Consider the following 24,778-nt stretch of genomic DNA (forward strand, 5'->3'; position numbering starts at 1 on the left):
AGTTTTGTATTTTTTGAGAAATTACATTTCTTACGACACTCACATTGGATCTACATATTTTGGTAATTTATATAACATCAAAAGTAGAATATGAATGAAGATTTATTGATGGCCTACTACACCTGTCCTTTGTTTATATAGTTTATATAGACCTAAAACATTAGTAACATGTCTTTCTTTTAGACTCCATGTCATTACTAATCACTGTCAATATCTAATAATACTGTCTGAACTCTTACCATCCTACATTTGCCTATTTTATTTGTCAACCTCATCATCCTCTAATTACCTCTAAGTTATTCTTAAATCTACACTCAAACCTGTTTTTGTGCGGTCTTTTTTTGTGCGATTTTTTATACGTGCAATGTGTTTTGTGCAATTATTTTGTGCAGTATACCAATTTGATTGAAATTCATATACCGCACACAAAAAATCACACAAAACAAACCGCACAAATAAAAAATCGCACAAAAATCGACCGCACAAAAACAGGTTTGAGTGTACTGACTTCTAATCCCCTTCTCTAACCTGTTCTTAACTTTTTTGGCTCAACTTTAATCTCTCTCTATCATTAACTCTTTCGCTACTGCCATCCTACTGCCATATTAGCACATTTTCTCGCAGCTCTCATGCTCATAATCTTTTGTCCCCTTCAAATGTATATACATTTGCTACAACTAAGATTTCCTTAGTCGTTCTCCTTTCATTATTCCCACGTGTACTCTCGCCAAGTGGGTTCGCGCCTCTTCAATGGACTGGCATATGGAGTTTCCGGATTTTTTTCACATTAGTAACACCTAAATGGGCAAGGCCAGTGTTCCATAAAAGACTTCCTCTTTGACAGATTACCCACGTGTTGCGTTGCCATAAAAAGAATAAATAAATCCAAGTAAAAATAAACCCATTCAGAAATTTCTCCTCATTCATCCTCCCAACATAGCCAAATTACCATAAGCAGATATTATCACCTTTGAACGACATTTTCTTTCACATCACATTCTTCCATGATGTCCTCATTCTTCATTTAGTTTCCTCCTCGTCATTCCACACATTTTCCTCAAATATGCATACTTAAAATGTCTCTGAAGTTTAGTTGTTTTATTCGTGTCCACAAAAGATACTTCACATTTGTAAAATTATTTTTATAGAACGTTCAATTATGCCAAAAAAGAGTCGAATTAAAAACCTTTATTTCCTGATTAAAAGTAATCGAATTATCATTGGCAGTTTGCTATGTCGAAAAATTTTCATTATTAAATATGTTAAATTTCCATTGTTATAGTGGCGTGCCGTCATTGGAAGCGATGGAAGCGCCGATTCCACCTTCCAATGACCTTCCCTTGTATTTTATAAAATATAAATTTTCATATTTTAACTTACTTTGCGTTAATTAAAAGTAATATTTTATTATAACTGCATTATGTATCTTTTACAAATTTCTATACTACATGTGAAAAAAACGATAAGATTGCTATTGTATATTCGAATGAATTCAGTGGCGGAAGGAGTGTCGAAACCGGGTCAGTCTCCAATCAGCCAGATTATATAGGCATTGGCACATGCGGTTTACAGAGCACTGTAGACTCCGCAAGCACGTGGTTTGCGGGTATGAAAGAAAGTGGAAATGAATAGTCGGTAGAAGCGTATAGATAAACAAACAAAGGTTTATTAATTACACACACAAAAAAGGGGGATTGATCGCCTGATTTAAACAGGCAAACAGCGTTCTTAACAAAAATATGGATGACAATAACACTATGATTACAACAGTAATTAATCACGAGACTAAAACTAATACGCGATTAAACCTTAAAAAACTATACAAACATTTACAAGATGGTAGATACCGTCGCCGTATTTCGTGGGATACGTTGTTACAAAATGAGATTCTTCTCACTGGTTCTTGTTTTTTCTCTTCCTGATCGGCTGCTCTGCTTCGAATCCTTTCTCTCGTCTCTTCACCGCTCCAAGTCCCCGATCCAAGAAAAAGAATGCCCCGACACGTGGAAGTCACCCGTTTTTATCTCCCACCATCCGGGAGCTTTTTCTTTTCCTCCCACGTGATCCTCCACATAGCCAATCAAAAACCGCGGCACAGCAATGAGGACAACAGACGGTACGGTACACGACAAAATGGCTGTGCGTTACATCTAAAACCCGATACAAAAACATATACGCGACGCGACATAAACGAAAAAACAAACATATAAAATAGAACAATCGAATATACATATAAAATACATAAAAAAAATACAAAAAAAAATACATAAATATATACATATAGTTAATAGCGGCGAAGCGCTACAGCACCAACCTCACCCGGTTTAGCTGGTGGATGCTTCACACATAAAGCTTCTAATTTTACATCCCGGACCGGTTGTGGGCTGTTAGCCGTCTGCCTGCTAGATATTCGGCCGCCCTCGCCCGATTATGTGAATCACGAGCAGACTAGATCAACGGCGGGCAACCCCCGGCCCGCGGGCCAGCTACGGCTGGCGAAAAGTTTCTATCCGGCCCGCGAGATCTTTAATAGATTATTAAATTGGAAAAATAACTAATTAATAGTTATTTTTCTAATTCTTTGTAATTTTCGAAAACGATAAGTGAAATAAATGTAGTAATTAACTTTTTATTTATTTATTTCATATTTGCAGACTAAAAAAATTACGAGTCACAAGAAGGCGTCAATTAACTACTACGGCCCGCGGAAAAACGTAAAATTTATTCTGGCCCGTGTTATAAAAAAGGTTTCCCACCCTAGACTAGACCCCAACTGATAGGAGTTTACTGGTATGTTTTTATGATAGTTCTGTATAGTTGACAGAAGTTTTAAAAAAATCCATTAAAATATTTGATATATTTATTTTGCGTTTATTCCGCTCTCCCATCTTATATTACTTACTTATTTCAATGTTAAACCGGTGATATTACGATTTAGTATGTCCCATCTGTAAGGGGATGCAGAAAAAACGTGTACAATTCTTGTACAGTGTTAAAAAATTAACTGTTACTTCGGCAGCATCATTTACAACCAAATGTAATGAACAAGACGCACAGTGGTACAAAAAAAGCTCTAGAATTTATTTTCCTTAAATTTACGATTTATGTATCCGTTGTCATAAAAAATTTCTTTCCACTTCTTTCCCAAGACTACAGATATTCGAGTACAAAGTAACCGGTTTCGACTTATTTCTACTTAAGTAGTAGTTAAATAATTAAGCGATTAGGGAATTAGAAACATATATAAAACCCTGATGAAAGAGCCAAAATTTTACTTAAACAGAAGCTTAACCGAACCAATCTCTTGCCGAGTGACCGAAAAGTTGTAAATTTTGGAAATTTCCGTGAACACTTGGTCCTAAAACCAATTAGTTAGAAAACGAACGACGGACAATCTGTTAAGTTTAACATGTTTAGATTTTTACAGCTACGGTGAGAAACGTTTAAAATCTACAACAGCTCTGTGGCGTCCTTTGAGATATACTAGTGACGCGACAAAAGAGGCATTTGACATTGACCGGTATCGGCACCCTCGGGATTTGGCACGCACACACCTACCTGGACCGTCTCCAATTCCATTCATTAGCCACTCGTAGGGAGCTATTTCACTAAGTGGATTGTTTTAAGATTTAAAAAGTAAAGAATATTTTGTTATTTTTATGTAGGGGAGAGCGGGGCTACAAGTTCCGTTTTTTAATCAACCTTATATTTTGTTAAGGAAACATAATTCTAGCATAAGTATTAAGAGATTAAAATTTAGTAATATATCTAACTTTGCTATAAATACAGTTTTTGGGGTTGATTTTTTGTAAGTTTTTTTTATAATTAATAATACAATACCTAAAGTCGGAAAGTAACAACTTACCCCGGTTCGGGGCTAGTTGTTAACAGGGTGGGGCAAGTTGTTACAAGATCTATGGAAGGTGTAATATGTAAAAAAAACAATAATTTATTTAACTAAGTATGTATTTAAAGACTAATCAATAATATCTTATCAATAATTAGTTGTTTTTCTTAAATTTATTATAAATAAAACATTTTTACGTTTCAACATTTATAACTTTTACTTAAAGAAAAGGGGAGAAAGGAACATCCTTTCCAAGTTCTTGTATAACACCAGAAGTTGCAGGCAAATTTACAACTCCCGATGACCCTGACTGATCCAAGATTTGTCTTTCGTCAGTAAAGCTTACATTTAACAAATACTCTGCTAACTTGTTTTCCTGTTCTTCAGTAAAGACCAATTTTACTTTTTTGTAGCCAATTGCAGTGTTTTCTACTCCAGGTTTCAACTTCTTTACAAATCTATATAACGTCATATGACAAATATCTAATTCTCTGGCAACAGTTTTTATTTTTTAACCATCTTTAATAACTGCATCTGCGGCTCTTTGCATCAACTCCCGAGATACAGAACCCCGTGTTGCTTTTCGAATATAAGTCCGCATACTGCAAAAGGAAAAAAAAAAAAAACATTATTTTTACTGCATTACCGGTACAGATGAACTGGGGCAAGTTGTTCCAAGGTCACAACATGCCCCCAAAGAAGGGAACATCTAGCCCCGATAGCACATGGCTTCAAAACAGCAGCTACTAGATTAGGTTACGAGACATATACAGTTTTAGCGTAGTATATCAAGATACTCGATATATTTTTGATTAAAAATGCCAAACAACTAATCGCTAATTATTTAAATTCGCCAGATATACCAAAAATATCAAACACGAAAATATTTACTTATGTGGATCAGCGACGTACAGGCTCTCTTTCCAATGTACCGGACGTCACTGGCCTGATTAAGATACCTGCCGTCGGTGCGCAGAAACGTTCGATTTCATGACATATTTACTAATTATATATATATTTTTTCCTTGTGGAGCTATTTCAATCGGAACAACTTACCCCGGGAACTTTTAGCCCCGCTCTCCCCTACGTTTCTTCACAATGTTATATTTAATTATAAGTTTCATTAAAAGTATATTCGTACAATTGAAGAATTTTTTGTACTAGGTATGTATATTCGTCACACATTTTGTTTTACCAAGTAAGTTTTTTTTTTTTTTTTTTTTGATAATTTTAATTTTAGCCCTTATATCGTGGCTAGTGATTCAAAAATTTATTTAAAAAAAGTTTTGGCTCGAGACCGTATAATGAAAAAGAAAACATTATTAAAAGAGAAAGACCAATGCCTAAATTAAATATAAATACGTTGACAAAAAAATTTCGACATTTTGACGATAAAGTTTATGACGAATGACGATTCTTTCGTAAAATTGAAGCAATTTGGAAATCAAAGCAGAATACAATTTAACATTGGTAGACAATATAAAATAAATATTGAAAATTATAACAAGATAATTACGATTAATAGATATATCTAAATTAATAGATGTTATATGTTTTTTCTCAAAGCGAGAATTGGCATTTAGAGGGCGTAGGGAATTTATTGAATCTAATAACGAAGGAAATTATATTGAACTTTCCTATTTATTAAGTACGTCGGATAATCTATTAAAAATACATTTAAAGAAGTATACGGTTTTTACTGGCTTATCGAACAAACGAATACGAACGGGCCCTGACGCGCAATTAATTGGTTACCCCTGTAAGTCGACTTCTTACAGAAACATAGCTTCCCTATCATCGAATGTCACGGCACGCCACTGGCATTTAGGTTTTAGTGCATAGCTTGCGTATATTAACCGTTAAGGTGACAAATATAGCTGGACGGTCAAGGTTCCTACCGCTCTGAGGGACCCGGGATCGACCGAACAGGTTGAAAAATCCTCAGAAATTTTTCGGGGGATGGTCCATTGGGATAGGGATAGGTCCCGTCTCTCACCACATAGTTGCTCCATTGTGGGCCTGGCCGAATTCATAATGAACTTGGGGGCCCACCAGTGGCCAAGCGGTCTCTGCCCCGGCTTCGCGCCTCGCTCGGACCCGGATAACTCCGGCCACGTGGAGTTTTCCGTGTTTTCTCCACGTCTGTAACGCCTAAATAGGGGCCAGTTTCCTTTAAAAAGATCTCCCGGAAGGCATCCCCCTAGGCAGAGCGTCCAAGTGTTGCGTTGCAATAACTTAACAAACAAGGCGGAAAGAGTTTTTAAAAAACCATTAAACAATAACTTTTTCCGTCTGTGTCCTGCAGGTTATAAATATATTTAATGATTAAGAAAATTACATCTGTCTATTATAAAGATTAATTAAATTTTTATAAATAATAAATTTTAAAAATGAATTCCGTAAACATTTTATCCATCAGAGGGCGAGCTGTTTCCCGCCAGATTGCCTAGTCTTTGAATGGTGTTTATAGTATAGTGGATATTTGTAAACGTTACACGATGCAATGTGAATATTTGGATGGCGAATGTAATTTTAAGTGGATTGGAGACGGTTTTAGGACAGACAGAAGGAAAAAGGACGAATTACATTATCGGTGAGATAATCTATTCCGTCAAAGTATACCTAGGTAATCCCAATGGCGGCGCTATGGCCGCGCTTCCGACTGTTAGTGCTCCCGACTGACCACCCGGAGGGAAGCCGCCGTGTGCTAAACGTCACTAGTTATTGATTCACGGTAGTTATTGAACAAAAGAAAAAAAGGAAACGTCTACTAAAAATGTAGTTAATCTAATATAACCCAACCTAACAGAAGTGCCGCCATTGGGGTTACCTAGGTATACTTTAATCGTATCCTACAGAGTTATCATGTACATGTTTCCTAAATATTATTTTCCACTTTCTGTGCCGATCTTATTTATTTCCTCAGTTTTAGATTACATCTCATTTTCATATTACAAATTTTATATTGATAATCATTCGGCAATCTTTGATAGCAGTTTCTAGTTCCAGTTGTTAAAACTAATGCACGCAATGGGAAAATTAAGATGATCACTGGCATTTAACTGATTGTAGAGACGATCGATGCCTATTGTTGTCATAATTTTGTTGCCCGAGTTTGTCGGTCCCGAGGTAGAATGGATGTATCGAGTGATGGCGACGTAAGTTGACGGGTAAATATGATTCACATAATGGCTCTGTTGCTTGCCGTTAATGCTAATAGATTTTGCTCAAATGTTTTAAAGTATATTTGCACCCTGCTCTATAACGTCACACATACACAAAATTATCTAATGCGTATTATTCATCAACCACCTTAATTATATTGAGGAACAAAACAGCACAAGATATATTGTCACCATTTGGCATTAAAAAAAAAAAACACTATCAGTAACTTAATCCATTTAACAAACGACGACACACTAAAAACCTTAGCGTTATGTAACGTACCTATTGTAATGCATCATAATGACGGCATTCGTACCCAGGCACCCGTAACTGCATTATGTAATTTACGTATGGCCCCCTTATCTTTTAGTAGCAAATGCAAACTATTGAACTCTTATTTCATTAAAAATTTTTTGACACAAGAACCTATTATGGTAACATGGCCATGCCATTAACATGATCTTTGGCTTTGGTATCTTTAGTGAGTTATGCCAATAATTTATAGCCATTTTTGTTTGTATGTTTTTATCTCTTTTATTTTGTTTTATTGAGTTGACATTAGAGTAAAATAATACTTCTTTGTATGAAAATGTATGAATGAATTTATTTTACCCTGATTCAAAAGAAATATTTGGTTTAATTTATTAGGTTGTATAATGGAGTTTATTTTGTCTGGTATTTTCATGAGAAAAGAGTTTTTTTCCTTCTTTAAAACTGTTTAGTTCTGTATATAGGTAATACTTCAAAATTGTTTCAACCTGATTATTAGGTTGCAAAGTCGTCATACCCTCTAACTGACAAATGCAGAATGGCTGCAGTTATTATGTGACGTCTAGTTACAGTAAAGTGACCAGGCACTTGAAGATGAGACTGTGTGGCAGCCCTAGCAGTAAAATTGAGAAGTTAGCATTCCCATCTTGAAAACAATGCACAAAATGGAAAAAAGTCAATTAGAGTTTAGAGTATGACTGATTTAGCATGAAAGGACATCTTGCATACACAAATAGCATGAATAAAAAGAGTGAAATGCAGATGGGGACACAAAACACAGACAGAAAAAGGTGTATTTCTTGTGTGTCCTCATTCGTTTCTCATATTTATTTGTAATGTGTGTATTTCTCATTTTCCTATATCTTTGTGTTGCATTTCTTACAGTGTATTGTATGTTGCATGTTGCTCACATTAGTCTATAAGTAGTTTACTATGTACACTGTATTATTTATACTGTATTTATTATAAGCAATGTCTTAAGATAACATTAATATAAATCCTTCACAAAATCAGAATGAACTTGTTATGCTACCCAATATTGAAATTTTTATGAATATTGTAACCTTGAAAACATATTTGCCACATATCATTACTGTATACCAGGGGTGGCCACCAAGTCGATCGCCAAACCAATTTTGGTCGATCGCTAGCGATGTCTTGACTTAATGTATTATATTTGTAACCGAACGCAACTATATGCATGCAGTTATGACTCGACTCATAAGCAGTGAGTGCTCTTTGTACTGAAACAGTGTATAAACATGTATGTATTTCACACTTTTCCCTCCCCACTTAGACTATGCCTATGACAAGTCGATCGCAACACATTTTTACAATAAAAAGTAGATCTTATGTGCACAAAAGTTGGCCACCACTGCTGTATACTATGAGAAAAATTTACTATATAAAACTAAAATCCAGTAAATTTTCTACAGTGGGGTTCTTAACCTTGGGTTGTGATCCCCTTTGGAATTGCATAACTCAGTGTGGGAGTTGGGAAATTTGGCAACAGAAATTTTATGCAAAGTGGCATTTTCAACATTGACAGTTACAAAGACAAAATGTTGGTCGACTCAGAAATGTTGAACATGTCCTGCATCTTACAATATCAAATATTCAGCTGGGATTTAATTCTTTATGTAAAAATAAGCTTATCTGTTTCATTAGTATGCAAATTTGCTTTTGTTTTTAATAAATGGTAAAATAATATGTTTATCAAGGAATTGTTTTGGAGTAAACTGTTTTATGATGTATTATCAGCAACAGGCTATCCATAAGTAATGTCTGTACTGGGAGGGGGTTCAAAAAAGCAGGCACAACAGGAGAGCAACTGACACCAACCACTGATAATCACTCACTCCACTATTATTTATTTTTAATCATAAATAAGATGAATTTATTATAATTGCCTTACAGTCCTTATTGCCTATCTAAACACCAGTGTAAAGTCCTAGTAATGAGTAATGTCCATGTAGACAATTAAAAGTAAGATGAATTTATGTTTGTCTAACTGGTTTGCATAAATATGCAAATACTTGAGATTTTCCAGAAATTTTTAAATATGTGCTATTTTACAGGGCATTTCAGTCAGATAGTTTCCATGTGGACGTTGGAGATTTTGTTCTGATTCGTAACGACGACAGCTTATATCCAGAGAGTGTGCAGCATTGCTTCATTGCACAGGTGAAAGATTTATATGAGAAAGGTACAATTTGCAAAGTTATTTAAAGTCTCAAAATCAGCATTAAATGCAAGTTCAGTAGGATTTAAATTAATATATATTATATTTCAGGTCAAAATTCTAGCATTTTGTATCTGGCGGAAGTGCAGTGGTATTCACGAATTACCGACATACCCCCTCACCATCAGCGTAAACTGAAGGAAGTTAGCTACAAACAAGAACTTATTCAAGAACATAGAAAATACTGGTCTTCTACAATTGATATCGAAACCATATTTGGAAAATGTGTGGTGAGAAAATTATCATTATAGTTGCTTAATTTAATGGATGATATCTTCAAGCCATTTTTGCTCTTTCAGGTTGTGATATTACCTCTGAATGTGTCTGGGAAATCTTTTTGGGCAGAAAACTTTGACGAGGAGAATCCAATTTATTACTGCAAATGGAAATTTGATGGATCAAATTTTGAGCCAGCCTATGTGAGTGATGGAAAGATTGAAAACATAAAACGTAAAATGAGTTTATCACGAAGGTGTAAAGTGCGATGTTCTGATGATAATTTTGATGCGCTTAGTAGGGCTTCTTCAGAAATTGAATTGCTAGGTAAGGAAATTTGCAGTGAGGAAAGTTAAACTATGAATGCTAATCTCTAGAAAATATTTATTATATATTTGTCAACATGGACATTAATCATTAACAGGACAATTATACTGATGTTAAGCATTTACACAAGAATGAGGAAATGTTTTCAGAGAAAACAGACTTTCTTTATTAAGCTACCTGATTAATAATTACTCTAGAAAATATTGTTTAGTCTCTACTAATATAGAGTAGAAGTTTACAAATAGTTTATATATTATAGAATTATAGATTGAAAAATTAGCCTGAATTGTCTACATTAAAAACAAATTCTTTTTTCTCATTAATTCCATTTAGCATTGACAATGTATGGTATAAAATCTTGCAGTTTCTTATTATTAATTGATCTACCAATTAACTAAGTGGATAAAACCACTGAACACTAGTAGCTGGTTGAGGATGTTGTGAAGTTCTCTGGGTTTTCTTCACATTTATAACACCTAAATAGGAGTGAGTTTCCTATAGAATGTCTTTCCAGAGACATCTTTTGGCAGATCACCCACTCGCAAGTTGCAATGCCATATATGATTAATGTGGTTTTTATATAGAAGTATGTGCCACTTAACAATGATATCTTTGGAGAAATATGTTAAACTAACATTATAGTGTGTTTAGATGAATCGAGCTGTAATAACAATTGTAACATGACATGTGTCTAAACTTAGAAGAGGTGTGACAGTTATATATCTTTTAGCTTCAGTATAATTTTACAAGAACTCTATTGTTAACTGGCATGTACAGTATCCATATAACAATTTTACTTTTATATATGTACTCCAATTATTAATCTTGAGGGTGTTCTTTGACAAATTTTGATCCCCTAGTGATGATTTCATTATGGGTTTTAACTATATTTGCCCCAAGATCACAAGTCTCTGTTTAAGAGGGTAAGATTGAGCTTCTTGTTATAGCAAATATCTGTAAAAGATATGACAGACATGAATGTGCGGGTGCTTTGCATTAACTAATCAATCAATAAGGCACAAAATTACAAAACAAATGCATTCATTTATTATTTAATGTATACTTTTTACATCTCTCAGAATCATCAAGAATATTAAATTATTTATTCTTTAAAAGAAAGTTACTATTTATAAAGTGATATTAAAGTAAACTACATATTTACAGTGCCAAAAAGTGCCATCGTGAATAGATATAAGAACTCGTGTTCCAATAAAGATACTTTTGAAACCAGACAGAAATGTTCGAAATGCAACAGTGTTAATTCTTTGAATTACACAAAACTTAAAAGAAGCAAGAGGAAAATCAAAACAGAAGACGATAGTATCGAAGACAAATTAATGAAATCTACGTCTTCGGAATCGCAGAATCTTTCACAGATTACTTTGGAGGATTTGTCTGAAGTCGAGAATAAACTATCGGTATCTGTTAAAAATAAAACTGTTATAAAAAAGAAAAGATCAAAGCACAAACCATGTCGAGAAGAAAGGGAAAAAATCACAAATGGATCTATAAACTATGATGGCATTGAAAATATCAAAGCTTGTTCTGTGAAGTTGACACCTCCGGAGAGGATTCTATTGAATGGCGTGAAAATAAAGAAAGAGAATTCTGACATTACAACAGCAGATGACGATTTGAAAATGGTTAGAAGTGTTACAAGATCGGGAAGAAAAGTTCACCCTGTTAAGCGCTTGCTCATGACCATGGATTCAGGGTAAGTCAAATACTAAAATAGTCATAATTTAATTTGTTTCTTATTTTTCTTAGTCAGATTTTCATTTGAAGCAAATTAACCTGTCAGCTGTGCACTCAATAATCCAAAACAACACCGCTGTTGCATAGACGTTTTGTAATTTTTCAATTTGCAATATCTCACTTAAAAATTGTTGTAGATATGATCTGTTTTTGGTTTTCTATCACATACATATTACACTTTTACGATTGTTAACTTCAAAATATTATGTATGTTTAAAAAAATTAATAAAATTTAAGACTTTAAAATATTAAAAAAAATCGTGTTTTATAAATATTCAATTAATTTGTTATATACGTTACTTAGATATGTCTATTTTCTGTCAAATAGAAAAAAAACTGCAGCTTTCTAAATCGACGTAGAGAAATAATACAGCCTATAGATTATAACGCTGATTGGCTGATTGGCGTGGGGGGTGGTGGCCTTTTTAAATCTAGGTCAATACACTTTTATTATTGATGATGTGTATTTGATTCTATTTATACATTATTTACACTATTGTACTAATAGTAGACTATAATAAGAGATTATTACTTTATTATATTAATGACTATACGTGTATTTCTTAGGTATTATGGAGGTACCACGATAACCGGAAGTACTTTGTTTTTTGAAAGATTTATGGCTGAATGGTTTAAAAAAAAATTGCTTATTTGTTAAATAGGATAAATATACATAAAAATTTATTAAATTCAAGCTAAAAATAGATAAGAATAATGATTTATAATTGTTTGTTTATGTTTGTAGCTGACAATGTAGCTCAGAGTTGGTATAACTTTATCCAAGAAAGTTCCCACCCCACAAACCCAAGTTGATGCTTATTGGTTAAAGCAGTGATTCTCAAAGTGGGGGTTGCGAAAAATATTTGGGGGGGTTGCTGAAAAATTGATGCGAGATCAATTTTTTTTCCAAATATTTTATAAATTTACTATGGATTCATGTTTAGAAATAATAGAAATAAAAAATATATAAAATAATTTTTACTTAAATAAATTGCACATATAAATAATAAAAACAATATAAATATTTAAATACGAGCCTAAATATAATATTCATAAATTTGTGCGCTATTGGGGAATCCCCGAGTTCCACTCTCTGCCTAAACTATGATAGAACAGCGTTGTCATTTGAAACGGTGTTCTATCATATCAACGGTGCTAGCAGCATTGCGTCTGTAGGCAAGTCGAATTAGAAATACAGTAGAGTGTCGATTATCCGAAAACCGATCAACCAAAAGCGTGTCAGTCGGCAAATTCGAATTTCTGCTAGTGCTGGGGCACTGCAATATTTGGCTATGTCTGGGATACTCCGATATTATTTTATTTGATATGCGTTTTTAGCTGGCAATACTGGCGCGACCATGAGAGGGTGCTTAAGGACGCGCCAGTATTTGAACGAGACTTTTTTCCCATTGCGAGTGGTAAGTTTTGCTTGTTTTTCTGAGGACTGTGTTGTGCTGAATTGGAACGTTTTGAGACTAGATTAACTTCCAAAATATAATGTTTTTGTTTTTATATTTTTCAATATATTTATTTTGTTTGTGAAAAATAAAGAAATAATTTTTTAAAAAATTTCGTTAGTCTTAACATTGACAAAAATTCAACGCAAAGCGACACGCAATGGAGAGAAATTTCAACATAGAATAGATTAATTAAACAAAAGAAATTAACTCCTCCTGAATTTAAATTAATTTTTGAAATTTTGGGAACAGGATAACCATGGGAAATGAGTTATTTGAAGTTGATTTGGACGATTTTGAAGTCAGTAGTGATGATTACGAAATGTCGACTTCCGAGAGTGAAGACAGTCTTGCAAGTTATGACTCACCTGTAAAGAAAGATAAGAATTTTACAAAAACTAAATGTTCACCAAATAACAGGAGGAGTAAAATTGTAAGTTATTTAAATTTCAATGTCTTGATTTAGAATTGCAACGATTAAAACTGATTTTCCTAAAGAATGTCAAGGAATTTGTAGCATCATTTAGGCGTGAAAAACCAATAATAGAATTGAAGAGTCCTTTAGAAGAAGCCAGAAGAAAGTAAGTGTTCTGAAATTATGAGTTATCAATTTTTTAATTTGTAATTACACAACATATTAAATCTGTGTTTAGACTTCATGTATCAGCAGTTCCGGATTCACTTCCGTGCAGAGAATACGAGTTTTCTGATATTTATTCTTTTGTAGAAGGAAAGCTATTGAATGGAACTGGAGGGTAAGTAAGAGTAATGAACAAAAGGGGGTTAGCTTTAGTTTTTAAAATTTTCTTTTAATCATAGATGCATGTATATATCTGGAGTTCCCGGCACTGGAAAAACTGCCACGGTTCTTGAAGTTATCAGATGTTTAAAGAAGGCACAAGATAGTGGGGATCTTCCTGATTTTCATTTTGTGGAAATCAATGGAATGAGAATGACAGATCCTCACCAGTGTTATGTTCAATTATTGAAGGTTGGTACAGTGTTTTAAATATTTTTTTAGTGTTATTTTGACACAATTTTCTTCAAATAGGAGCTCACTGGTCAGACTTTAACTCCTAGTCATGCGGCCGACTTGTTAGAGAAGCGATTCTATAAAGGAGGGCCTGGAAAGGAAGCGGTGGTAGTGATGGTCGATGAGTTAGATTTATTATGGACCCGTAAGCAGGCGGTAATGTATAATCTGTTTGATTGGCCGAGTTGTCCCTCTTCCAAATTGATTGTTGTTGCCATTGCCAATACGATGGATCTTCCAGAGAGAATGCTTATGAATCGTGTTGTCAGTCGATTGGTAAGGATTAATATATCTTTTATTAAATGTGGTATATGTATTTTACTGAAGTGTTTTCTTGTTTTTGTATAGGGACTCACCAGAATGACTTTCCAGCCATATACACACCAACAGCTTCAAGAGATTCTGCTCTCGAGAATGAGTATGTCTCGAGCGTTTGATCCCGATGCCATTCAGTTAGCAGCCAGAAAGGTATAGTAAAAGTTTCCAGCGTTTGCTTATAATGGATTTGACGTAATGAACATTAGCCATCCTGATTCTTTTGTTAAATTTTGTACCACACTACCATAAATCTTCATGTGTCATAAATCCTCCATGTAAACAGCTTCACTTAATTACCCATTGCTCTGTTAAACATGCATGGGTGATTAAGTGAAATGTACTTTTAGTACTGTAAAGGCTGGTTTCAACAATATGATTTTTTCCAGCAAAACGTATTCCTATAGACCAGTTATTCTCAATGGGGCAACATCGCCCCATGTGGGCTATTTTCCATGTTGGGGGGGCAATTAGTAACAATTTATATTTTGGGGCAAAAAAACGATTTTTTGTGTGATATAGTAAACATTATATTAAGAATAATTAGATTATTTTGATATTAGATATTTAAGAATAATATAAAATATCTAATTATTCTTAATATAATGTTTACTATTGTATACTATTATATGTTTACTATTGTATTTTAATATAATGTTCACTATTGTGCCATATTGTAAGCATACTTAGCTTTAAAGATGTTAATGCATGCCAAAGTCTTAGACTTCAAATAATGATATTTAAAGAAATTAAACAAATACACTTTAATTCGAATAAATGTAAAAAATCTGATTGAAAAAAGGATGATCAGGTGATAAACAGAAAGGATGATTGAAAAGGACAGAAATCATATGATACATTACGTGCCAGATGATTTCTCTTACGTGCCACTTTGGGCACGCGTGCCATAGATTCACCACCCCTGACCTAGGCCATTCTGACAACACTGTGAGGAGGTGTTGTAATCAGTGGATGAGAGAAAGCTCATACACATTACACTCAGGCTGAGGATGCCCTCAGCAGACCCCTAGCTGAGAGATCTTCCTGGTCCTTCGACAAGCATGCACACAACTTGTACCATTGTCTACCATCTGGACACAGGTGGCATCATCATTACAGGTCCCTATGGCTGTCCATATCATTTTGAGGCCCCTGGGTGAGAAAAATTTGACATTGTGCTGCCATTGACACCATCTATCGTTGCTTCCGTTTGGAGTGGTGCTGCACCTGAAGGATTAGACTGCAACTGGGTTGTCCACGAGGAACCTAGATTCACTTTGTGTACTGACAATGCCATGTTTATGTCTGGAGACTCCATAGTGAACACCTCAATCCTGCCTATGCTGTGGACTGGCACACAACCCCCACAGCCAGTGTGATGGTCTGGGATGCCATCACATACGACAGCCTCTAGTAGTAGTGATTTGAGGGACCATGACAGACCAGCAGTATGGTAGTGACAGTGACATCCTGCAACCACATGTATTGCCTCTCGTGGCAGGGCTTCTAACAGTCATTATCTAACACTGTGTTCCGCAACCTTTCTCTACTTGCAACACACCCATGACTCAACATGGCACACCAAAATGTTATTCCCCTCAGAAACATATGATATGATACTATTAATAGAATTACGTAATTCCACTAACTTATTATTATTATTAAACATGCATCAACACTTGTGAGCAAATTTATTTTACATATAATTTCTTAGAATAAATAAAAATGCATGGCTTGTAATAAAGAATAAACTTATTTCATAATTTCTGTGGCAGAGAATGAAATACAAGCACAAGAAACACAACTGTGATAAAAATATATAAATAAAACTTGAAATTAATAGAATATGTAAAAGTTCATGTCACACCTTTTACCATGTGACACACTTTGTGGGAACACTGATCTAACAGGACAATGCTCTACCACACAGGCAAGTGTGTCACAGGACTGCCTCTGCCATATTGTCACGCTTCCCTGTCCTGCCCGGTCCCTTGATTTGTCACCAATGGAACATGTCTGGGATCACTTGGGACTCCGGGTTGGACAGCCTAGGAGTTTGGTCGAACTAGGGGACAGCTTGCTGCAACTGTGGACCGAGATGCTACAGGACACTATATGGCACCTCTATGCCTTTTTGCCCACCCATATCACATTGTGTATTCATGCTAGAGGTAGCTTTACAGGGTACTAGAACTTCCTTTCGTATGTAATTTTTCTTGCAATAAATGATCCTTTTGCTTTCATTTTGTAATTACTTATATCATTATTACACTCGCACATGTACAGTTTCATTTGGTTCAGACAGTTCCTTCTTGGTACACTAATTTTTATGGCAATGAGTATATTATTAGAATTGAAGTTAAGTAGGAAACACAGCATTTAATATATGTGTCTAGGTTTTTGTATAATTATGAAATGTTCTAATTTGATTTTCACATGTATTATAATCAGGTAGCAGCAGTCTCAGGCGATGCAAGAAGAGCTTTGGATATATGCAGGAGGGCTACAGAAATAGCCGAAAGGGAAACTACGGGAAAAAAGCCCTCCTGTCTTGTCGGGATGATCCACATTGAGAAAGCTCTAAGGGAAATGTTTTCCTCTCCGGCAATCCTGGCCATAAAGTATTAATTTTCAGTATTTATTTACTAACATTAATTTAGTACAAGGGATCAGTTCTACTATAAAGTCTACTCTTCTTTCAGATCGTTGACTCTGCACGAAAAAATATTTTTAAAATCATTAATGGCAGAGTTTCGGAGAACAGGAGTGGAGGAGGCTACATTTTCTCAAGTATTTCGACAACACATCTCATACTGCAGATTTGAAGGTGAGTACGGTAATTATATAAATCTGAATACAAAATGATACATAGGATATTTAAGGGATATTGTAATTTAGGTATCAGTCCTCCCACTACGTCTGAAGCCAGCTCGATATGTATGAAACTGGGAAGCTGCAGATTACTTCTGGTGGAAGACGGCCGCTGCGACTTGCACCAGAGAATTCGCGTCAACGTTTCTACCGATGACATTCAATACGCCTTGAAAGAGGACGAATGTTAAATTTGTATTCAACTGCTTTTGTAAATATGTAAATGAAAATTTGGTATTTTTAAAATTTCAGTTACTTGTATGTGGTTTTGTGGTCATTATCTTATTACTTTCTACATATTTTGATGTTTTGTGGCTTTCTTCTATTTATAGAAAGTGTGATTAACAAATTGCTCTTGATCTAGCAGCATTACTCTAGTTTGATCAATAGATCCACCTAGCATGATATTGTGTATTAGATTATGCCGACGTAGTCAATAGGTCCGACGAGCTGGGATAGCACGTCAGTACAGTAGTATATTAGTGTCTGGTTTTTGTTTGTCTGTGTGATATCCTGTTAGCCCTCTTTGCAATAGATGTCCAGAGAGGAGTTTTTATAAGCATTGGCTGCCCAGCACATTTGGTCTTCTGATTGGGCTTTTTATTGTTTCAATCCTTTGGTCACTATTAGGGTTTTATTTATCAAGCCCATTATTGGTTTGGACAGACCCACAATGCAGTGGCTGGGTGCCGACAACCGAACAGACAAGTGATCGGCCATTCTTTGGCATTGTTCACGCAGCCTCTCACTCATTGCTCACACCACCAATGTTGGAATTATAAAATTCCAATTATTGATGTACAGGCATATACAAATTTTATTATGAATGCATTATATTACAAAACTTACAGTAATTTCTCAATGCTTAGTCACTTTCCACCTACCCTGTATATGAACTTACGCAGGTCATGAGTTGCAGTTTTTTCAAATTGTAGTTTGTATTATGTTGCAGATATATGCAGATAAAAATTAATGCCATTTGCATGACAAAAATATTACGAATTTTTAACATTCTACATATTTTATTTGTTTAAAAAACAATGACTAAAAGGTCCACTCTACTCCAGGGCCCCACACTGGTCATGGCTACTAGTTGTATGCACTTATAAAAGTATTATAAAGTAACATAATTCCATTTTCAAAATTTCAGAAATTATTAACGAAAGACACAGGAATTATTAAGTTTCGAAGTGGGTGAAGATAATCGTGTTTTGTGCACGCACATATTAACATCCATACCAGTGGCGTGCCGTCATTGGAAGCTGTGGAAGCACCGCTTCCACCTTCCAATAACCACCTTGTATTTTCTAAAATAAATTTTCACGTACTTTGAATAAATTAAAATGAATATTTTATTATAACCGCATTATGTATCTTATCACAAATTTCTATACTACATGTGAAAAAAACGATAAGATTGCTATTGTACATTCGAATAATCACTGGCGGAATGGAAGTGCTTACGAGACAGCTTTCACGGCGAGAATAACCGAATGGTGCAAAGCAGCCAGAGGGCGTTGGCGCACGCGCTTTACAGAGCACCAACCTCAGCCGGTTTAGCCGGTGGATGCTACACACCGTAACGCTTCCAACGATTCTCTCTCTTAGCCACTGGTAGGGAGCTGTCTGATTACTTTTTAAATCTTAAACTATTCCCGTAAAGAGTATTCAATGTTATTTTTATGTACGTTTCTTCGCAAAGTTATATTTAATTATAATTTTCTTTTAATTATACTGTAATTATATTGTCAGAAAATCTAGAATTTTTATCACTTTTAAATGTTAATAATTTTAATATTATGAAAAACAATTTTTTCCAAGCATGTTTTAATTCTTTAAATTAAGTAAATTTTATGGAAAATTTTTTGATTTTATCTAAATTACGTAGCGAATCGCAATATTTATATTTGTGTCCGGACTATATAGACAAGTAACTCTTAGACATAAAACATATAATTTATGACGATCCGAACAAAGACGTACTAAAAGAATTATATAATTTAATATCATCAATATTTACGGTACCATCTACCTGTGGGTCTGTTGAGCGCAGTTTTTCTACCACGGAGAGAATTCATACATTGGCCAGCAACACTGGGTCGGAAGAAAAATGGTCGTCGCTAGCGTTGCTTTCGATAGAAAAAGAGCTTTTAAATACGTTGATGGAGTCGACGACCAGCGACTTTTATGATAAAATAATTAACGACTTTGCCGAAAAAAATCGCCGAATAGAGTTAGTTTATAAAAAATAAAAAAACAAGTTTTTCTATTATTGTTGGTATATCAATTTGTATTATGTATGTATTATTTGTATTTTAGAACTAAAATACGTAAATTGTTTATTTTTGTCATTTCCAGTATTTGTTTAAAACTTTTATGGAAATGTCATGTACTGGACAGGTCTGACCCGTCACAAAAGACACGAAAAACGGTTAATTTAGAGAAAAATTGATTAGTTTAAAAAAACATAGGTAAAAGTCGTTTGTAGTCGGACACCCATTGTTTATATCAAACTGCCAGGCAGAAACCATAAATCGCGGCCGGATGGCCGAGCGGTCAAGGTAACAGCCTACCGCTCTGGGGGACCCGGGATAGAATCCGAACGGGTCGAATAATCCCCAGGAATTTTTCGGGGGGTGGTCCGTTCGGATATGTCGAGCCCCGTCCCTCACCACCCGGTCGCCCCATTGTGGGCCTGGCCGAACCCATAATGGGCCTTCTAAAAGAGGCCCTCTTAGTGCCCACAGGGCGGAAAGAGTTAAAAAAAAACCATAAATCGCGGAAGGAAGTCGTCCTATGATCGGTGGAAGATCGAGCTCATCTTCTATTTTGACTTTTCTTGCTCTCCAGGTAAGAGTCTCGTTACGTTTAGTAACCAGGGACCAATCACTCGGGAAGCGTGATTGAAGGAGGACGACTAATCAAATGGACGTAAGAAAGAACGGAGATTGATATAATCCCCGACAATCGAGGACACCTTGCACTCGGTTAACGTTCCGAATAACCAAAACACCGTATGTCAACGCGCGCAAAAAAAAAAAAAAAAAAAAAAAAAAAAAAAAAATACAATTTCTCGTCTATTGTGCCAACCTGTAACCCGTGCCACTTTGAACTTAGACCGTGTCCCCGACGCCAACGGAGGAAGTCTCCCCGGTTTACAAGTCTCTTCCCTATCATCAAATGTCACGGCACGCCACTGGTGCCGTGACATTTGGTGATAGGGAAGCTGTGTTTCTGTAAGAAGCCGACTTCCAGGGGCAATCAGTTAATTGCACGTCAGTGATGGTTTAGTAGGGTTCATTCGTATTCATTTGTTCGATAAGCCAGTAAAAACTGTAGACTTCTCTAAATGTATTTTTAATATCACAGTTACATTCCGAATCGCTAGCCACGACATACGAGCTAAAATTAAAAATAAATTATAAAAACTTACTCGGGGAAATAAAATGTGCGCTGGATATACATACCTGATACAATATATTGTTCAATTGTATTAATATACTTTTAAAGAAAATTATAATTAAATGTAGCTTTGTAAAAAACGTACATAAAAATAACATAAAATATTCTTTACTTTTTAAATTTTAAAACAATTCATTTAATCAAATAGCTCGATACGAGTTGCTAATGGATGGAATCAGAGACGGTCCAGGTAGGTGTGCAGTGTTTGCATGCCAAATCTCGAGGGTCCGATACCGGTCAATGTCAAATGCCTCTTAAATCGCATCACTAGTGTACCTGAAGGAACGCGACAGGGTTGTTGTAAATTTTAAACGTTTTTCACCATAGCTGTAAAAATCTAAATATGTTAAACTTAATACTAAGTAGATTGTCCGTCATTTGTTTTCTAACTAATTCGTTTTAGGACCAGTGTCCACGAAAATTTCCAAAATTTACAACTTTTCAGTCACTCTCATTGAACTGGAAAAATTTCTGTCTTTATTATCTAATATTACGAAGAAATCAGTCCCCACTGTACTGGGCTAGAAATTGGTTGGGTTAAGCTTTTGTTTAAAATTCTGGCTCTTTCGGCAGGGTTTTATTTATGTCCCTAATTCCCTAATCTCTTAATTATTTAATTACTTCTTAAGTAGAAATAAGTCGAAACCAGTTACTTTGTACTTGAATATCTGTAGTCTTGGAAAAACAGTGGAAAGACAAATTTTTATGACAACTGATACATAAATCGTAAATTTAAGGAAAATAAATTCTAGAGCTTTTATTGTATCTTGTACGTCTCATTCATGAAATTTGGTTGTAAATGACGATGCCAAAGTAACAGTTAATTTTTTAACATTATACACGAATTGTACACGTTTTTTCGACATCCCCTTACAGATGGGACATACTAAATCGTAATATCACCGGTTTAACATTGAAATCCGTAAGTAATATAAGATGGGAGAGCGGAATAAACGCAGAATAAATATATCAAATATTTTAATGGATTTTTTAAAACTCCTGTCAACTATACAGAACTATCATAAAAACATGCCAGTAAACTCCTATCTGTCGGGTTAAGTTATAAATCTAGTCTACTCATGATTCACATAATCGGGCGAGGGCGGCCAAATATCTAGCAGGCAGGCGGCTAACAGCCCAGAACCGCTCTGAGAATCTAGTGTTCGCGGTTTAAAGAATTTTTAAAATGTGTTACATTGGTCACTCGATGTCAAACTTTTACGTAATATAACCTTTGTAAATATAAATCAAATACTATAATATAACATAATAGAAAAGTTAAAAGTACGAAATAACGTAATAATCTGACAGCAAAGGGAATTTTCCACAGAAATTCCGCCTTTATCTCCCGTTGTTTTTCCAACCGGATATTGAGTCAGCCTCGCGATATCGACGGCTTTATAGAGAAAAAGAAACCTTTCTGTTAGTATTTATCGATTTAACGACATAATTCGTTATGACCCCGATGTAAGGAATTGGATATGTAGCCACGGCGGTGGCGCGGCCACGGATCACCTTCCAGGTAACCCGTTTTTATTGGGTGAGAGTAACGCTTAGAGTAAGATTCTGCAACACGAGAAAAACATTAATTCATTGTTCACATTACTTCTCCTACGTCCTAATCTTTCGATAAATTAATATCAAAAGATATTTGGAAACGAGATGAATTCCGTTTTTTCCTCGGCAGTAAAAATAAAATTTGTTTAAAATAATAAAATAATACAAGACATAAAAAAATGTATTATGGCAACTCGTATAAGTGGACAACGTTTGTTTAATCGGGAGAGTTATATTATTACAATTTAATTAATTCATTTTTATTAATTCATTTTAATTAACCCATTAAATGACATAGCACTACTGCTAATGTAATAATAAACTTTCACATAGATAATGATTTTATATGCCAGAAGGTGGAATATTAAACATAGTGAAAGAAAAAGCTTTCAAGTACAATAAGTTTTAACTATGTACAGGGGCGCCTGTAGAGGGAAACAAATGGGGCACTTCTTTTCCCTACAATCGACTAAGACGTTATATTATATTTGTATTGTATTATAGTGTTTATTAAATTATCGAAGCGTTGATTTTATTAGCAAGAATATCAAAGTTAAAAGTAATAAAATATACTGATAATATATGCAGATAAATTATAAAAATTTATTGGGGAGTCTATCCGCTGTCAGACGTGACAACTTAATTCTTTTGTTTTTTTTATAGGTAAGTTCTTGTTTTATTATGTCTCAAGGAGTTAAGAGGAAGACTTTTTCACCAACTGTTCCGGAGAGAACACCAAGTAGACCTAGAAGTAGTAGTTCCGGTCAGGACGATGAGGTTTCTGAATTACTACAAAATCCGAGTTTTGATGTATCGGAAGGTGTTCGTTTATTACTGCGTATGCATGCTGCTCTCAATGGTAAAGTGGAGGATTTTATAAAGCGACTCGACCATCTTACGGAATGGCTTAAGAATGTGGTTGAGGCTCTTGTTGATTTTTGAGGTTAGATTAGATAATATTGAGACTAGGATTGGTTCGGGTGGGTCGGAGACGATGAGCTCCTCCCTTATTGATAATATCAGTATGAAAGTGTCGAAAATGGAACGAGAGATGGATTATATGGACAATCAGCGGAGAATTAATAACTTAGTGATACACGGTTTGGAGGAGGGAGCTGGACAATCGGCAATGGATACATTGGAGGCAGTTAAATCTTTTGCTGTGAATAAGCTGAATTTGCCTCTGTTGCGATATGTTGATGCTAGGCGAGTTGGTAAAAAATTTGGTGATAGGCCTAGAATAATAATTTGTCAGTTTAGTTCTCTTAGTGATAAATTATCTTATAAAAAAGCAGTTATTGAGTCGCGTAACTTAAATGTATTTGTTAACGATGACTTTTCTCAACGACTAAGAGACATTAGATATAAGTTACGTGTGTTTGGAAGGCAGAAGAAATCAGAAGGTGCTCATAGTATTCGTTTAACCTATGATAAAATATTTATTGATGGAGTGAAATATGGATATGATGAGAATTTCGGGAAAATTACTGTTGTTTCCTCATAGCAATCACTAATCCAGGCTACCTCTATTGTGGCGTGGAATTGCGCTGGTATCAAAAATAAGCCGAACTCATTTTGGAAGTAGGCTATATATCGCAATTTGATATAATCTTTTTATCTGAAACTTGGCATTCTGCTAAAGGTAATAAAAGTAATTTTGAGGTTTTATCGGATTATAATTGTATCATTGGTGATGCTTTCCGAGATGGTAGTAGGGGTAGTTTCAAGGCTGGATGGTTGCTGTTTATAAAACTGTGTTTTTGTTATAAAGTAATTTATAGAGGCGATTTTTTTTTTTGGTTTTTATTAATATCATAGTCCCTGCGGGCAAATTTTTGTTATGTTTTGTTTATATGCAAGAGCATAGTTGGCAGGAAATTTTTGAGATTTTAATTAATTTTCATTTCAATGAAGACTCTAACCTAATTATTTTGGGTGATCATTAAGATCACCCAAAATGCTCGGATGGGTGCGGAAAATGTTATCCCTGATTACATTGGTGATGTTTTTGGTATTGATTATACTAAAAGAAGCAGAACATCTAAGGATTCTATTGTGAACAGCAGAGGTCAAAAGATGCTTCAGTTCTGTATAGATAAAAACCTAATAATATTAAATGGTAGAATGTCGGGCGATGAAGCCGGTGAATATACATTTGTGTCGAGTTTGGGTTCATCGGTTATTGATTTTGGTCTAACAACTTCCTGTGTATGGGATTGTGTTAAATCTTTTTTTGTTGATGATTGTTGTTTATCGGATCA

At 34.9% G+C, this 24,778-nt stretch overlaps 2 protein-coding genes across 2 annotated transcripts; both read left to right on the top strand.

Moving 5' to 3' along the window:
- The first annotated feature begins 6,282 nt into the window (after positions 1-6,282).
- Positions 6,283-17,759, top strand: LOC136987647 (origin recognition complex subunit 1-like). The gene is made up of 14 exons (XM_067285396.1): positions 6,283-6,440; positions 9,361-9,488; positions 9,576-9,754; positions 9,824-10,067; positions 11,232-11,781; positions 13,532-13,712; positions 13,778-13,860; positions 13,933-14,034; positions 14,099-14,270; positions 14,331-14,588; positions 14,661-14,780; positions 17,079-17,248; positions 17,330-17,454; positions 17,526-17,759. The coding sequence occupies exons 1-14, from the start codon at positions 6,346-6,348 to the stop codon at positions 17,687-17,689; spliced, it is 2,571 nt and encodes an 856-aa protein (XP_067141497.1). The 5' UTR covers positions 6,283-6,345; the 3' UTR covers positions 17,690-17,759.
- A 5,797-nt stretch (positions 17,760-23,556) lies between these two features.
- On the top strand, positions 23,557-24,021 carry LOC136987660 (uncharacterized). The gene has a single exon (XM_067285413.1). It carries the CDS (start codon positions 23,557-23,559, stop codon positions 24,019-24,021), a length of 465 nt encoding a protein of 154 aa, XP_067141514.1.
- Positions 24,022-24,778: the final 757 nt, after the last annotated feature.

Source organism: Centruroides vittatus, unplaced genomic scaffold (genome assembly GCF_030686945.1).
Source record: "Centruroides vittatus isolate TY-2023 unplaced genomic scaffold, ASM3068694v2 scaffold_2569, whole genome shotgun sequence".
Taxonomy (NCBI): domain Eukaryota; kingdom Metazoa; phylum Arthropoda; class Arachnida; order Scorpiones; family Buthidae; genus Centruroides; species Centruroides vittatus.